The sequence below is a fragment of the Peromyscus eremicus genome, chromosome 4, assembly GCF_949786415.1.
Source record: "Peromyscus eremicus chromosome 4, PerEre_H2_v1, whole genome shotgun sequence".
Taxonomy (NCBI): Eukaryota; Metazoa; Chordata; class Mammalia; order Rodentia; family Cricetidae; genus Peromyscus; species Peromyscus eremicus.
In genome coordinates this window covers 54,887,155-54,900,447 of record NC_081419.1, presented here as the reverse complement: position 1 = coordinate 54,900,447, position 13,293 = coordinate 54,887,155, and the positions used below count along the sequence as shown (strand labels likewise).

Genomic DNA, 13,293 nt, shown 5'->3' with positions numbered 1-13,293 from the left:
AATTCCTAAACCACACCTGATGAGCTCAGACAACCTCAACAAGTGGACTTTCAAACCAGTGGTAAGAAAATGTAAAGGAATATAGAAAACATAACTTAAAATTAAATGATTTGATACACACACACACACACACACACACCAATTAACAAAATGCGAAAGCAGAGACTGTAACGACACACTTAGGGTGAAGGGGGACTGTTCCTGGGGCACAAGGGATGCCATGCAGATGTCTGGTGCGTGTCCCATCCTCGGGATGGTGAGCAGTCTCGAACTCCCCGTCGAAGCGGCCGGGAATGAGCCCCAACAAGGGGCAGAGAGTGGGGAGGATCGGGAGCGCAACTGAGTCCCGAGGCTCGAGAGGAGGTGAGCGAGGACCAGGTGGCCCAGAGCCCCGCGCCGCCCACCCGGTACCTGTGAGATAGTTGGTCCACTTGTACAGAACCCCCTCCATGCTTCAGAGCCCGGCGCCGCGCATCCTCCTGGCCCGGCGCCGGCCGCGCTGCTGCGGAGGCGCGGGCCCGCAGCCCTCCGCCCCGACCCGGGGGCCCTCAGAGGCCCGGCCGGCGGGCGCCGCGTGCTGCTCGGCGGCCGCGAGGCGCGGACATCCCCAGCGGGAAGGGCGCGGCGACCCCCGGGGCGACCCCAGCGCCCGCCGCCCGCCCGCTCCGCCGCCGCTCCACGAGCCCCGGCGCTGCCCTCCTGCGCGCCCGCCGCCTTCCTTCCCCCCGGGCTCCCGGTTTGTTTTCATTGACCCCGACGTCGCTTTCACTTCCTGGATGAAAGGGGCCGGCTCGGCCCGCGAAACCCCTCCCCGGCGGCGGGGCTCCGGGACGGCCGCGTGCCCGAGGCTGCGCCGCGCGCCCTCGTGGGGCGGCTCGGCGGTCCCCCGCTCCCCGGCTCTCCGGCATCCGGACCCTCCGCGCACAAACTCCCGGGTCATCCGGCCCTGGGCGGCGGCCTAGCCTCGCCTCTTTCTGATCTGTTTTTAATAAAATCAAGAGCTGCTCATTCCCCCCCACCCCACTTCGCTTCCAGCGATCATACCCAGGGAAAGTAAGAAGTTAGGAAAAGCTGGCAGCAGTGGCAAGGGCCTGTCATCCCAGCACTGTAGAGAAAATGACAAAAGGCCAGCCTGGGCTACAGCGTGAGACCCTTTCTAATAAGGAAGGGAAAGAGGGATACAGAAGTCATACGCAGGCTGGTGAGGTCCTTCAACGAGGTCTTCATACCAAACATGGAACTAGGGTTGGTGAGGGCTGCAAGCTTCCAGGTAAAGGGCTTGCCTTTGGAAGCTTGATGACCTGAAGTACCATTCTGGGGACCCACATAGTGATAGGAGAGAACCCTCTTCTGTAAATTGTCCTTTGATCTCTTCACGTGGGCCATGTTGCACGCACCCCCCACGCCCCCCCCCCCCACACACACAAATTTTCTCTGAATGTTTTTCATGCTGTATGTCAAGATGTACGACTTTAATACCAGCATTCAGGAAGTAGAAGCAGTAAGATCTCTATGAGTTCCAGGCCAGCCTGGTCTACACAGTGAATTCGAGGCCAGCCAAAGATAACAAAGTGAAACCCTGTCACAAAAAAAAAAGGAAAGAAAAGAAAGGTTAAGATGGAACCAAGCTTTGCATTTTTGTTTTGTTTTTAAGTAAAGGCTTGCCCTTAGATTTATTTTTAATTTGACAATTTTTAATTAAAAAAGTCTCACTTGGAAGAGAACAACACCTTTACCCACTTGAGAGTGATTTTCAGATTTAGAAAGTTTTGCAAATTCCAAACAATCAGATAAAGCAGGCTGAGTATTGAGGTAGGGAAATGCCTGACTTCCCCCTCAGAGAAGGCTGATTGAATGGGATAATCTAGATATTCCCTTGACGAACTGATGGGTAGATGGATATCCAACAAAAACGCATATAGTTCATTAATGATAGTCTAAGCCTAGCGGGTATTGTAAGATCCAACTTTTGTGCTGTTTGTAAGGTTTTCATACTAAAAGGAGAAAGGGATGTATCAGTAGACTCGGCCAATCTCCAGCATATTAGCCGTGAGATTGGAACAAAACGCTCAATAGTCAATTTCCTGTCTGATGTGACCGAATTCTCATAGGAAAAAAAAAAAAAAAAAAAAAAAAAAAAAGCTTTTCTTGCTTTGTTGGAAGCCTTCAGGTCAAGGGCGGCCCCGTAAGAGATGGGGGACAGACACACAAGCTAGCTTCTGCCATGCCAGGCAGGGGCTGTTGGAGACCCTCCACTGTGTTCTGAGGCGTGCGACAGACGCATAAAATGACCCTGGAGTCCTTTTATGCATGACTGCGACCCCCAGAAGCCCTTCAAGGCCTTCCCCAAAAGTATCCAAAGAACAGCAGCGACCCTATTTGTCACTTTCTCCCAAGAACGCCTGCCACCACTGTGCCTGCCAAACCCACCGGAGCCTGAGAAGCCTCCTGCGTCTAGAAATAATAGCCACATTGCGACTAGAACATCCCACCGTGGACTGTCTGCATTTTGTATCAATTTCTTGGCCCATCTTTTTAATATTTTTAAAAATACTCAGTTTTAGGACCTACAACTATGTAATTTTTTTTTCTATGACCAAATGGTTCAACTTATCATCTAAAAATTTAAACCCAAGCCATTAGGCCCAACCATCAGTCGGTGGAAGCAGGGATGGGGAGGCAAGATCAGGACACCAAGCGGTAGCCACAGAATTTTGCAGTATCTCCCAAATGCCTGGAAATGACCACCATGATGCCAGTCTTATTTCAGGAGACGCGGGCCGGACTATGAAGGTGGAAGACACCTGTGGTAAATGAAGGCTTAGCGGGGAGAAGCGGCGGGGCGGGCGATGATTCTCTTCTAAGCCCAAGACACTGTCCAGGCGGGCAGCGGGCGACCGGCTGCGGGAGGGGGCGGGGCCTCGCGTAGACCCGCCCCGGACCTCTGTGACGTAGGACAATGCCTGCCACGCGTCCGAATTCGGTCCTTCCCGGAGACCCACCAGCCTGCCGACCGATGCGCGGTAGGGCTTACCCGAGGCCTGGGGCTTCTGCTTTGCGAACCATGCTTTTCCTATTCAGACTAGCGGTTTTCCTCAGCCTGTGGGGCTGTTCCAAGGGTCAGGGACAAACGGAAGACGGAAGCACGGAGGAAGTGAAAATAGAAGTTTTGCATCGTCCAGAAAACTGCTCCAAAACAAGCAGGAAAGGAGACTTGCTAAATGCCCATTACGACGGCTACTTGGCTAAAGATGGTTCCAAATTCTACTGCAGGTAGGAGATGCTCCGTGCAGTTCCAGTTCAGTCGGTACACCGGATCTTGCCCCCACACACACCGGCCAGAAGCCAGTTGATTTAAGGTTTTTTATTTTGTTTTAAACAGTAAATTAAGCCATTATGCCAAGTTCGATTAGAAGACAGTCCCTAAAAAAAACTGAATGTTTTCACTGTTGAAAATGTTAGCTCAGTAAATGGACTGCAGATCCACTACACCATGCGTACTACTGACCGCCATCACTGTCCTTGGGACCCCTACAAATAAATCTAGAGGCTGCTTGAAAATATACTCACACTTTGTTTACCCAGAGCTGAATTCTCTTTCCAAACAGAACGTATTAGAGGCTACCGCGTTTTGTTCCGGTCTTCAGTGGGTCACCAGAACCCCTGGTGATTTCATTCTTCTGGCTCTCCCATCCCTACTCTGGTCTGATTGAATGCCCTTTCTTTAGCTGGGCTGTCTACCCTCCAGGGATAGGCCTGGAGAAAGCGATTCTTTCCAACTTGGAAGAACACTATTCCTGCTGTTTAGAAGAGAAATTTGGCGGGATGCTACTTTCAGTTGTCCTTAAAATGAAATTTCAACCTCAGCCTGCCCCTTCGGTTTTGGGAACAAACCCAGAGAAGTTAAATGCGTTTGGTTCAAGCCGTGCAGCTGGTTAGAGGCTGGAGACCCATTTTAAAAAGTTAACTGTTGGGTAGTTTTTGTAAGGACGGCAATAGAACAGAAAATGGAGTGACCGCTAATGATACTTTCTGCCAGTTTGTGGGCAAGTTTGAGACAAACACTTCACAGAGTTCTGAAAGAATGCTAACGTGGGAAAAGAGATTCCAATTTTAAATAATAACCAAATGCCTAGTTATATTTAAAAGTCTCCTTCATGACATGAGCTTATTTAAGTACTAAGTATGGTTTCTTATAGCCGGACACAGAATGAAGGCCACCCCAAATGGTTTGTTCTTGGTGTTGGGCATGTCATAAAGGGACTGGACATTGCTATGATGGACATGTGCCCTGGAGAGAAGAGAAAGGTGATCATACCTCCTTCATTTGCGTATGGAAAAGAAGGCTATGGTAAGAACCTTTGCCTGCTCGCCTTGTTTAACCCCTGCCAAGTCCACTGATTTGAAATATCTAATACATAATTAGCAATCAGTTTCCTAAGGGGCGATTTTCAAATTAACCATGTCTCATAGAGATGCGTCATCCTTGAAGCTGTTGGCTGCGTCTTAAAGAGGTAATCCCCCTTGCTCTGCTTTTCAGCAAGAGAAGGCCACTGTCCCAAGTGAGATTGAGGGAAGCTGGTGCTTTGAGCTTGTCAGACCTGGCATTCTAAAAGAAATGGTTCCAGATAGCTACAGCTTCATGTTCACTGCTCTCCACAATCATTTGCTCCCATCAGAATAGTTCCTGGGACTGGGTGTGTGACAGTCAGTGGTAGGTGGCTTGCATAGCATAGAAAAAGCCCTGACTTTGATCCCAGCACTGCACTACAAAAGAAAAAAAGATAGATTACCATGGCATCATGATTTGTATATACTCTGTGTGTGTGTGTGCACACACACACACGTGTGTATGCATGTGGGTGATTTTTTGTATAGGAGCCTGAGAGATAAAATTGAAGATAATTTAAATACAATACTGTCTTCAAAATGTCATAAGTTGGTTACTTCTAGGCAAAATGACGTAGGTCAACTTTACCCTTCTGTCTCTTCCCCCAGTTTCTGAGTTGTCTCAACATTCTGCTTACCCTCTGAGCACACACATCCATCTTCAATGGGTACCAGTCCTGGGTCCATTATCCTACAACAAATGACTACTTTATCCTATACCAAGACTAGTTTATGCTTAGCTAAGAATGACTACCCAGCTGCCCAAACTATCAACATACTACACCCTTTCTGCGGGGAAATAGGCATTCTTATTGACTTTAAGGAGTCTCCAATAAACATTTAGACAACCTCATTATCACCTTTATTTTACTTATAAGAAAAGTGAGGCCTAAAAAAATAAGTACATTGTACTATAGTTATTTATGGCCTTACCTGTATTACAGTAGCTTAGATTCCAAGATGTGGGAAATTTAGCAAAATCTTCTTGATTATGTAAGCCTTTAGTTTTTGGTTTTTTAAGACTGGGTTTCTTTGTGTAGCCCTGGCTGTCCTAGCACTCAGTCTGTAGATCAGGCTGGCCTTGAACTCAGAGATCCTCCTGCTTCTGCCTCTTGAGTGCTGGAATTAAAGGTATGCGCCACCATCACTTGATTATTATGTAAGCTTTTTTAAAATATATTCTTAATTCTTTTCTTTGAGAGTTTCATATATGCACACAATGTATTTTAATCATACCCACCCCCGTACACACTTTCCCCCTAATTCCTCTCATATCCATGCTTCACCTCTCTACTCCCAACTTTGTCATTCTCTCTGTGTCTCTGTCTGTCTGTGTCTCTCTGTCTCTGTCTCTTGTCTCTCTCTCTCTCTCTCTCTCTCTCTCTCTCTCTCTCACACACACACACACACACACACACACACACACACACACACGTCTCCTACTGGGTCAAATTTGTGTTGTTCATAGTCATGAGTGTGGGGACATCCACTGGAGTGTGGTCAACCTACCAGGGACCAGAGCCTAAGAACTGACCCTCCCTCCCTAGAAGCCCTCAGCTGTCAATAGCTCCTGGGTTAGGGGTAAGGGCAGGAATGCTAGCATGTTGACTGGCTTGATCTTTACAGGTCTTCTCGATGAGCTTTAAGTGTTTATTAAAACATAACATTAGTTATAACTTCATTTTAGGTGATGCTTGAAGAAGTTTTTCTTCTGGCAAAATGTCCTTGGCTCATGTCACAGAACATCCCTGCATGTCTTGAAGTGCATGTGGCTCTCTAGTGCTTTAATTAACCGTCTATGTGGTATGTATATATTCTTTACATTAACTCCTACCTCTTCATTCTACCTCTAAAAATATAAATAATTCTATTGCAATGCACATCTATCTCTTTTTTTGGCTTTAATCTTTTTTGTAGAAAAAACTAATTAGCCACATTTTCTGTATTTATTATAGAATTGTTTGGGGACTTTCCATGCATCTGTGGTACTTTTTCTTGGGAAGTCTCAGTTTGGGCTTCGAGGAGCTCAGTGGTGTAGGTCAGCTCACTTGCCTTTCAGGCCCTGCTTCCAGCAGCAGCAGCCGCAGAACAGCAAAGGGAGTTTTTGTTTTTGAGTCTCTCTTAATTATTGTTGGATGTTATTTTTCTGCCCTTCGAAGCCAGGTATTTTGTAGAACACTGGGTCTTTGCCAACAGGCCGACGTGGGTGGGTAGATTTTTCTGTGTCTGGCTTTGGAAATTGCAGTGCACTGCTTTGGGCTGTAACTTCTGTCTTTTCCTCTTGGGGTTTTATAAGTATTTCAGCAAGAATTATCTAGAGCCGGGCGGTGGTGGCGCACGCCTTTAATCCCAGCACTTGGGAGGCAGAGCCAGGCGGATCTCTGTGAGTTCGAGGCCAGCCTGGGCTACCGAGTGAGTTCCAGGAAAGGCGCAAAGCTACACAGAGAAACCCTGTCTCGAAAAACCAAAAAAAAAAAAAAAAAAAAAAAGAATTATCTACTTGACCATTAAAGAAATTGCTATTTCTTTGAACAAACTTAGCTACTTTCAAAGACTACCATTCGTTTAGCAAATACTCGTGTGCATGTCCCAGATCACATGACCTCTGAGGCCCTGGAAACATTCTCAGCTACTCACTGCCTCTTGTCAACCCTCTGAAATGTCCACCTGAAATAGCCCCATCTTACCAAATTCACTAGGTGCATCAGTGAACAGATGAACTTTATTAAAACTATTCAGTTTTATACTTAAAATTGTTATGATACTCTGTGTAAAATTGCTTCTGGATTTTTGTTACTGCATTTAACTTTTCAATATCTATAAAGAATTTTAAAAACAGATTGATATTTATGTTTTACTTACGTTCCTAGATTACTTTATAAAATCATTTTCTCGGAGATTATACTCTGGAATCTCTTATTTTTTTGGGGGGTGGGTTTCGTTTGTTTGTTTGAGACAGGGTTTTTCTGTATAACCTTGGCTGTCCTGGAACTTGCTCTGTAGGCTGACCTTGAACTGAACACAGATCCCCCTGTCTCTGCCTCCTGAGAGCTGGAATTAAAGGCATGCGCTACCATCACTTGTCTCTCTTTCTTCTTAATTACATTTATTTATTTATGTAGGACAAAGCATGTGCCTCAGCAGGTCTGTGGAGGTCAGAGGACAATTTGTGGGAGTCAGCTGTCTTCTTGCACCACGTGGGTCCCAAGTATTGAACCCAGGTCATCAGGTTTGACAGCAAGCGACACTGAGTCCTCTTGCCAGCCCACCTCTGGAATTTTTCTACTCCTGCATCTCTTCTCTCTACCACATAGCTCTGCTATATGATGATCAAGATATAGTAATAAAGTCTTTGGTTATTTTAACTTAACCAGGAAACTGGTCCAGAAGGGTCTTTGAACTGACCTGGTTTAAAATACAAAGGGGAAAATAAAAGTTCCCAAAATGTTTTTTGGGGTTTTTGTTTTGTTTTGTTTTTATGGTTTTTTGAGACAGGGTTTCTCTGTGTAGCTTTGGAGCCTGTCTTGGAACTCAACTCTGTAGACCAGGCTGGCCTCGAACCCAATATGTTTTTATAAAAAGAAGGAAAAATACATTGATAAACCCTGAATTTTTTGATGCTGAAAAGCTTAATGTTTTGTAAGCAGTTCTTCTAAACACTATAACCCTGACGCTAATGTGATCACTGCGTGAATATCTGAAAAGCTACTTTCATGTAAGTCAAACTGTTCACATTTAAACCCTCAGCGGAAGGCAAGATTCCACCCAACGCAACACTGATGTTTGAGATTGAACTTTATGCTGTGACCAAAGGACCACGGAGCATTGAAACATTTAAGCAAATAGACACGGACAATGACCGGCAACTCTCCAAAGCCGAGGTAATTCCAACTTCGTGTCTGCAGTTTGATTTTTTTTTCATTATAACTCAAAGGCATTTGTGTCGAAGATACTTCCCAGTTTTCACTAGTGTTGGCTCTGGTTGCTTTAGTAGAGCTGTTGGCTGGAAATTCTAAACTCTGAGAAAAACATATCCTTTCCTTTTTCTCTGTATATAGGAAGGTTATTAAAATGCTAGTGTAAGATTCATGATGCAGGCCTATAGTTACTCCCAAGCCTGATATAAGAAAATAATACCTTAAAAGATAGCCTGGGCTACAGACAGTCCAAGGCCATCCTGGGGAACTTACTAATATTCTTTCTCAAAGAGTGCAGAAGGGTCTGGGCATATGGCTTAGTGTAGAGTTCTTGCCCAAACATCCAGGAGGCCCTGGGTTCAGTTACCAGTACTGGCAGTTCAATCAATCAAATAAGAAAAATCCCAAACTCCCTGTAGCTGGAGAGTTTCTCTCCAGCTCCCACTCCAGCAGTCCCGCAGCTCACTTAAACTGTTTGGCCTAATGGCTCAGGCTTGTTATCTAGTTCCGATATCTCAAATTAACCCATATCTATTAGTCTATAAGTTGCCACGTGGCTCATGGCTTACTGGTACCTTACATCTCACTTGTCATGGCGGCGGCTGGCAGCATCTCTCTGCCTCAGCCTTCCACTTCCCACACTTCTCTCTCTTTGTCCCGCCTATACTTCCTGCCTGGCTACTGGCCAATCAGCGTTTTATTTATCAATCAATCATCCACAGCAGCTCCCCATGGCTCTTCTGGCATCTGCACTAGAGGGACAAACCTCTTTCCAACAGCACTGTGTGAACTTGTCACAAGTAGTTCTAACCTCTGGACTGTGACGTACGTAGATGAGATTATGAAAAGAGCTAGCAAGAATTTGAACTGAGTGGGCTAAGAAGTTGGCAAGCATGAGGTAAAAGTCCATCTCTTATCGATGAACTAATAAAAATGTGTAATGATACACGTTCTTCTCACTTTCTTAGTCCCCGATACCACTCTAAGCACATTAGTATGTGAATTTATCTGATCTTCAGGACAGTTTCCATGACAGACACCTCTGTCATCTCCTGGAGATGGGGAGATGATAGTCAGGCAGGTTGAGTAACACAGCTGCAATAACAAAACCAGGATTGAGCCCAGGCTGTCTGCCTCTGTGCTCCGTGCCTCGGGCACTCCCTACCTTTCAGGGAACTACCATCTGAGTGTTTCAGGGAGGTCCACAGTGCCTCATCCAGTCACACAGTCTGCACCGAACTTAGCTGTCTCCCTCCTCTGTTTAGAGACAGTTAGAAATGTACACCACCACCTAAGTAGGTAATGAGGCAGGTGGGCCCTTGATTCCCAATAGTCCTTTTTTTGTTTCAGGGACTTTTAGGGTTGAAATAAGGTCTCACTCTAGTCCCAAGCTGTCCTGGAACTCATGATGTAGTACAGGCTGGTCTTGAACTTGTGGAAGTCTTCCTGCCTCTCCCAAGGGCTAGAATTACAGGAATAAGCCACCAGCCCTAGCTAATAAGTCTTCCTTTCTTTTCCTGTTTTCTTTCTTCTTTGTGACTGGGGTTTGGACCTAGAAGGAGGCAATGCTAGGCTAGCAGTGGGCCCCTAAGCTACATCTCCAGTCTCCGTTCTTCTTTGTCTCCACCTCCAGCCCTCTCCCCACCCTACTCTATTTCCTCCTCCAGGAGCCTCATAAACAGTAAGCACTTCCTTGAGGCTCCCAGTTAGCCAGCAGGGAGAGAGGCATATCTGCCAGGTGTCTCGGTTGCTTTCTCAGACCACAGCCAAAAGCAACCTGGGGAGGAAGACCTTATGTAGTAGCTTACATAGCCTGGGTCATAGTCCACTGAGGGAAGGAAGCCAGGGCAGGAACCTGAAGGCAGGAACAGAAGCAGAGATCAAAGGGGAACACTGCTTACTGGCTTGTTCCCAATGGCTTGCTCAGCCTGCCCCAGGGTGGCACTGCCCACGGAGAGCTGGGTCCTCCCACATCAATCATTAATCAAGAAAATAACCCACAGACTAGCTACAGGCCAGTCTGATGGAGGCAGGTTCCCTCTTTCCAGACGACAAAAACTAGCCAGCGCACCAGGCCTTAAAGGGGCCCTTAAAGGGGAACTAACTGTTTCCAGTGTTACCTCTCTTGACTCCTCATCACACCTTCTTTGGAATAAATAGCAGCAGCAAAGGGATTCACGTGGCACCCTAGGAGCAGCCTGTATAGATAATTCTCTCCTTTTAGAGATAATATTCCTAGTGTTCAGAAAGGTTAAATTTCGGTTGAAGACCATGCAACCAATCCACGTGGAGGCCCAGATTTGAAACATGAGCTAACAGAAACTTCCTTGCTTATGATCAGAAAGATTTAAGAGATTGTTTCTTCAGTTTCAATAAGGTGGGAGTGGGGTACAGTATTAAATTACAGAATGAAAGTAGTGTAGAGCCCATTACTAGCACAAATTAAAGTCATGGGGCTGGAGAGGTGGCTCAGCAATTAGAGTACTCCCTGCTCTTAGAGAGGACCAGAGTCGCCTCTCAGCGTCTGCTCCCATGTGAGGCAGCTTACAACCCCCTGTCTCTCTAATTCCAGGGGATCTGATGCCCTCTTCTGGTCTCTCTGGGTGCTGTAAGCACAAATACATTAAATAATAAAATAAAAATTTTTTTTAAATTAATGTTCTTGCCCACCACCTCTTTGTGCCTTTACTACACTGTATAAAAAAAGAGTAGATATTGAACATCAGCTTTATTAGTTATGAAAAGATAATTTTGGTTTAGAAAATGCAGAATGTTTGAGGCTGTTTAAAATGCTTTATACTTCGATAGGATTGCTAAGTTTCAGCAGAGAGGGGAAAAAAATGTCTCTCCCTTCATATTGGATCAAAGTCATGTTCACAAACCTGCTTTAAGGTCCACTGATCATTCTAAAGTCAAGTAGATTGGGTTAAGCATGGGATCTGTATTACCCAAAACTGTTCAGTGTTCAACTTCCCCTTTCAAAATGTCCCTTACCTTTAAGATGCCCCAGCTGGCAGAAGATTATCTCTAGCTCAGTGTACCGTGATTTCTTTAGCATAAATCAGCATTTTCCAATAGAAAAACCAGCCAAGTCACGTAGATAACTTTCAGTTATGTTGTGTGCACATTTTAAGAAGTAAAACAAAGCTGGCCATGCTGATGCATACCCATAGTCCCAGCTTCTGAGGAAGTTGAAGCAGAAGAATGGATTGAGCCTATAAGTTGAGATCAGCCTGAGCAGCACAGTGAGAGATGGTCTCATCTCAAGACAAGGAAATGATGAAAAATAAACATGACATTTTTTTTACTTAGCTTAGCTCAGTATAAATAGCAGCATTTCTACATGAAACCTATATCAACATTATCAGTGAGGTGTACTTTTTAGTTATTATCTCCCAAATCTCTTGTGTGACTTACATTTACAGGAGCATGTCTCAGTTGACTGTAGCCACATTTCTAGTACCCAGAAATTGCATGCGGCTGATAGGACAGTGCTTTATTGTGTGTTTGCATAGAGAAATTTTCTCTGCTGCAAACATAAACAGGCAGTAGAACAGAACATCTGAAGTCCTTGGTTGACTTGATGGCAGAATAAATCCATTGGTTCCAGGGACAGAATCGCTAATGAGATTTCATTAAATAATAGGACTCCTTAAGACTGTGTTTGCCCTTCCTAATATGAACAGTGGATTATTAGAAAGTATCTAGTTTCAGGAAAATTCAGTGTGGCTAGTACCGCTAATTTATCACCCTAGGGAAAGCTAATTTGAATACCCATTTCTCTTCAGAAATCACTTCAGAAATTAAAAACAAAAATTCCTGGACTGGGCATGGTGGCGTATGTCTTTAATACCAACACTTGGGAGGCAAAGGCAAGCAGATGTCTGTGAGTTCAAGGTCAGCCTGGTCTACATAGTGAGTTCCAGGCCAGCCAGGCCTATGAGAGACACTGTTTCAAAGGTATTCCCAAACCTTGATATACTTTTTTTAAAAGTTTATGGGCTGGCAAGATTTCTAGGTGAATATAGCTCTTGCTTCATGCCTGATGACCCAAGTTCAGTCCCCAGGATCCCACATGGTGAGAAGAAAGAAACAATTTCCATAAGTTGTCCTCTGACCTCCACACGTCCACCATGGTCTGCTGTGGGATGTATGGCAAATGTGTTGTTAATTAATCAATAAAACACTGATTGGCCGTTGGCTAGGCAGGAAGTATAGGCGGGGCAAAGAGGAGAATAAAGCTGGGAAGTGGAAGACTGAGTCAGAGAGACACTGCCAGCCGCCACGATGAGAAACAGCTTGTGAAGATGCCGGTAAGCCACGAGCCATGTGGCAAGGTATAGATTAAAGGAAATGGATTAATTTAAGCTATAAGAACAGTTAGCAAGAAGCCTGCCACGGCCATACAGTTTGAAAGCAACATAAGTCTCTGTGTTTACTTGGTCGGGTCTGAGAGGCTGTGGGACTGGCAGGTGAAAGAGATTTGCCCTGACTGTGGGCCAGTCAGGAAAACTCCAGCTATAAAGGTCCTTGAGTGCCACCCCGTAAGCAATTAGATAAATGATTGAAAATGTTTATATCACTTAATATGCTTATTCATTACTGTAATCATTTCTCAGAGTTGCCAGACATTTGTGATGGGTTTTTATTAACGACATTTTGTTCTGTCCCTCTAGATAGAGCTTTACTTACAGAAGGACTTTGAAAAGGATGCAAAGCCCCGTGACAAGTCATATCAGAATGCAGTTTTGGAAGATATCTTTAAGAAAAATGACCACAATAGAGACGGCTTCATTTCTCCCAAGGAATATAATGTGCACCAACATGATGAGCTATAAATTTATTTTACCTCTTTATTTGTTAGTAACTTACTGTACTTTGATTTAAAAAAAAAAATCACTTTCTCCAAGTTCTAGTTGCCTGTTTTCCCTTATGAGAAGATAATTTGTTTCCTTTAATAAACATAATTTTGGTGTAATAATGTGAA

At 45.0% G+C, this 13,293-nt stretch overlaps 2 protein-coding genes across 8 annotated transcripts in view; one reads left to right on the top strand and one right to left on the bottom strand.

The window, feature by feature from the left end:
• Plekha3 (pleckstrin homology domain containing A3) overlaps nucleotides 1–541 on the bottom strand; it is an 18,494-nt gene extending 17,953 nt beyond the window's left edge. Inside the window, exon 1 of the mRNA XM_059260759.1 lies at nucleotides 412–541. Within this exon, the coding sequence (XP_059116742.1) occupies nucleotides 412–451 (40 nt within the window). The 5' untranslated portion in view covers nucleotides 452–541. The remainder of the gene's footprint in view (nucleotides 1–411) is intronic.
• Fkbp7 (FKBP prolyl isomerase 7) lies at nucleotides 6–13,293 on the top strand. 7 transcript variants are annotated; one of them, XM_059260764.1, is made up of 5 exons: nucleotides 6–61; nucleotides 4,200–4,351; nucleotides 6,077–6,192; nucleotides 8,137–8,270; nucleotides 12,983–13,293. In XM_059260764.1, the coding sequence occupies exons 3-5, from the start codon at nucleotides 6,156–6,158 to the stop codon at nucleotides 13,142–13,144; spliced, it is 333 nt and encodes a 110-aa protein (XP_059116747.1). In that variant the 5' UTR covers nucleotides 6–61; nucleotides 4,200–4,351; nucleotides 6,077–6,155; the 3' UTR covers nucleotides 13,145–13,293. The 7 variants fall into 7 exon arrangements, 6 of the variants coding, with proteins under 6 accessions (XP_059116747.1, XP_059116745.1, XP_059116746.1 ...); XR_009378813.1 differs by lacking the exons at nucleotides 6–61; nucleotides 6,077–6,192 and adding exons at nucleotides 2,924–3,273; nucleotides 12,095–12,266 and having other exon boundaries at nucleotides 12,983–13,162; XM_059260766.1 differs by lacking the exon at nucleotides 6–61 and adding an exon at nucleotides 2,929–3,273 and having other exon boundaries at nucleotides 4,200–4,354; nucleotides 6,082–6,192.

Coding starts and splice junctions, on each gene's coding strand:
- Fkbp7 (XM_059260766.1), top strand. CDS start 2,960: ATGCCTGCCACGCGTCCGAATTCGGTCCTTCCCGGAGACCCACCAGCC. Junction 3,274..4,199: donor GGTTCCAAATTCTACTGCAG/GTAGGAGATGCT, acceptor GGTTTCTTATAG/CCGGACACAGAATGAAGGCC. Junction 8,271..12,982: donor GGCAACTCTCCAAAGCCGAG/GTAATTCCAACT, acceptor CTGTCCCTCTAG/ATAGAGCTTTACTTACAGAA.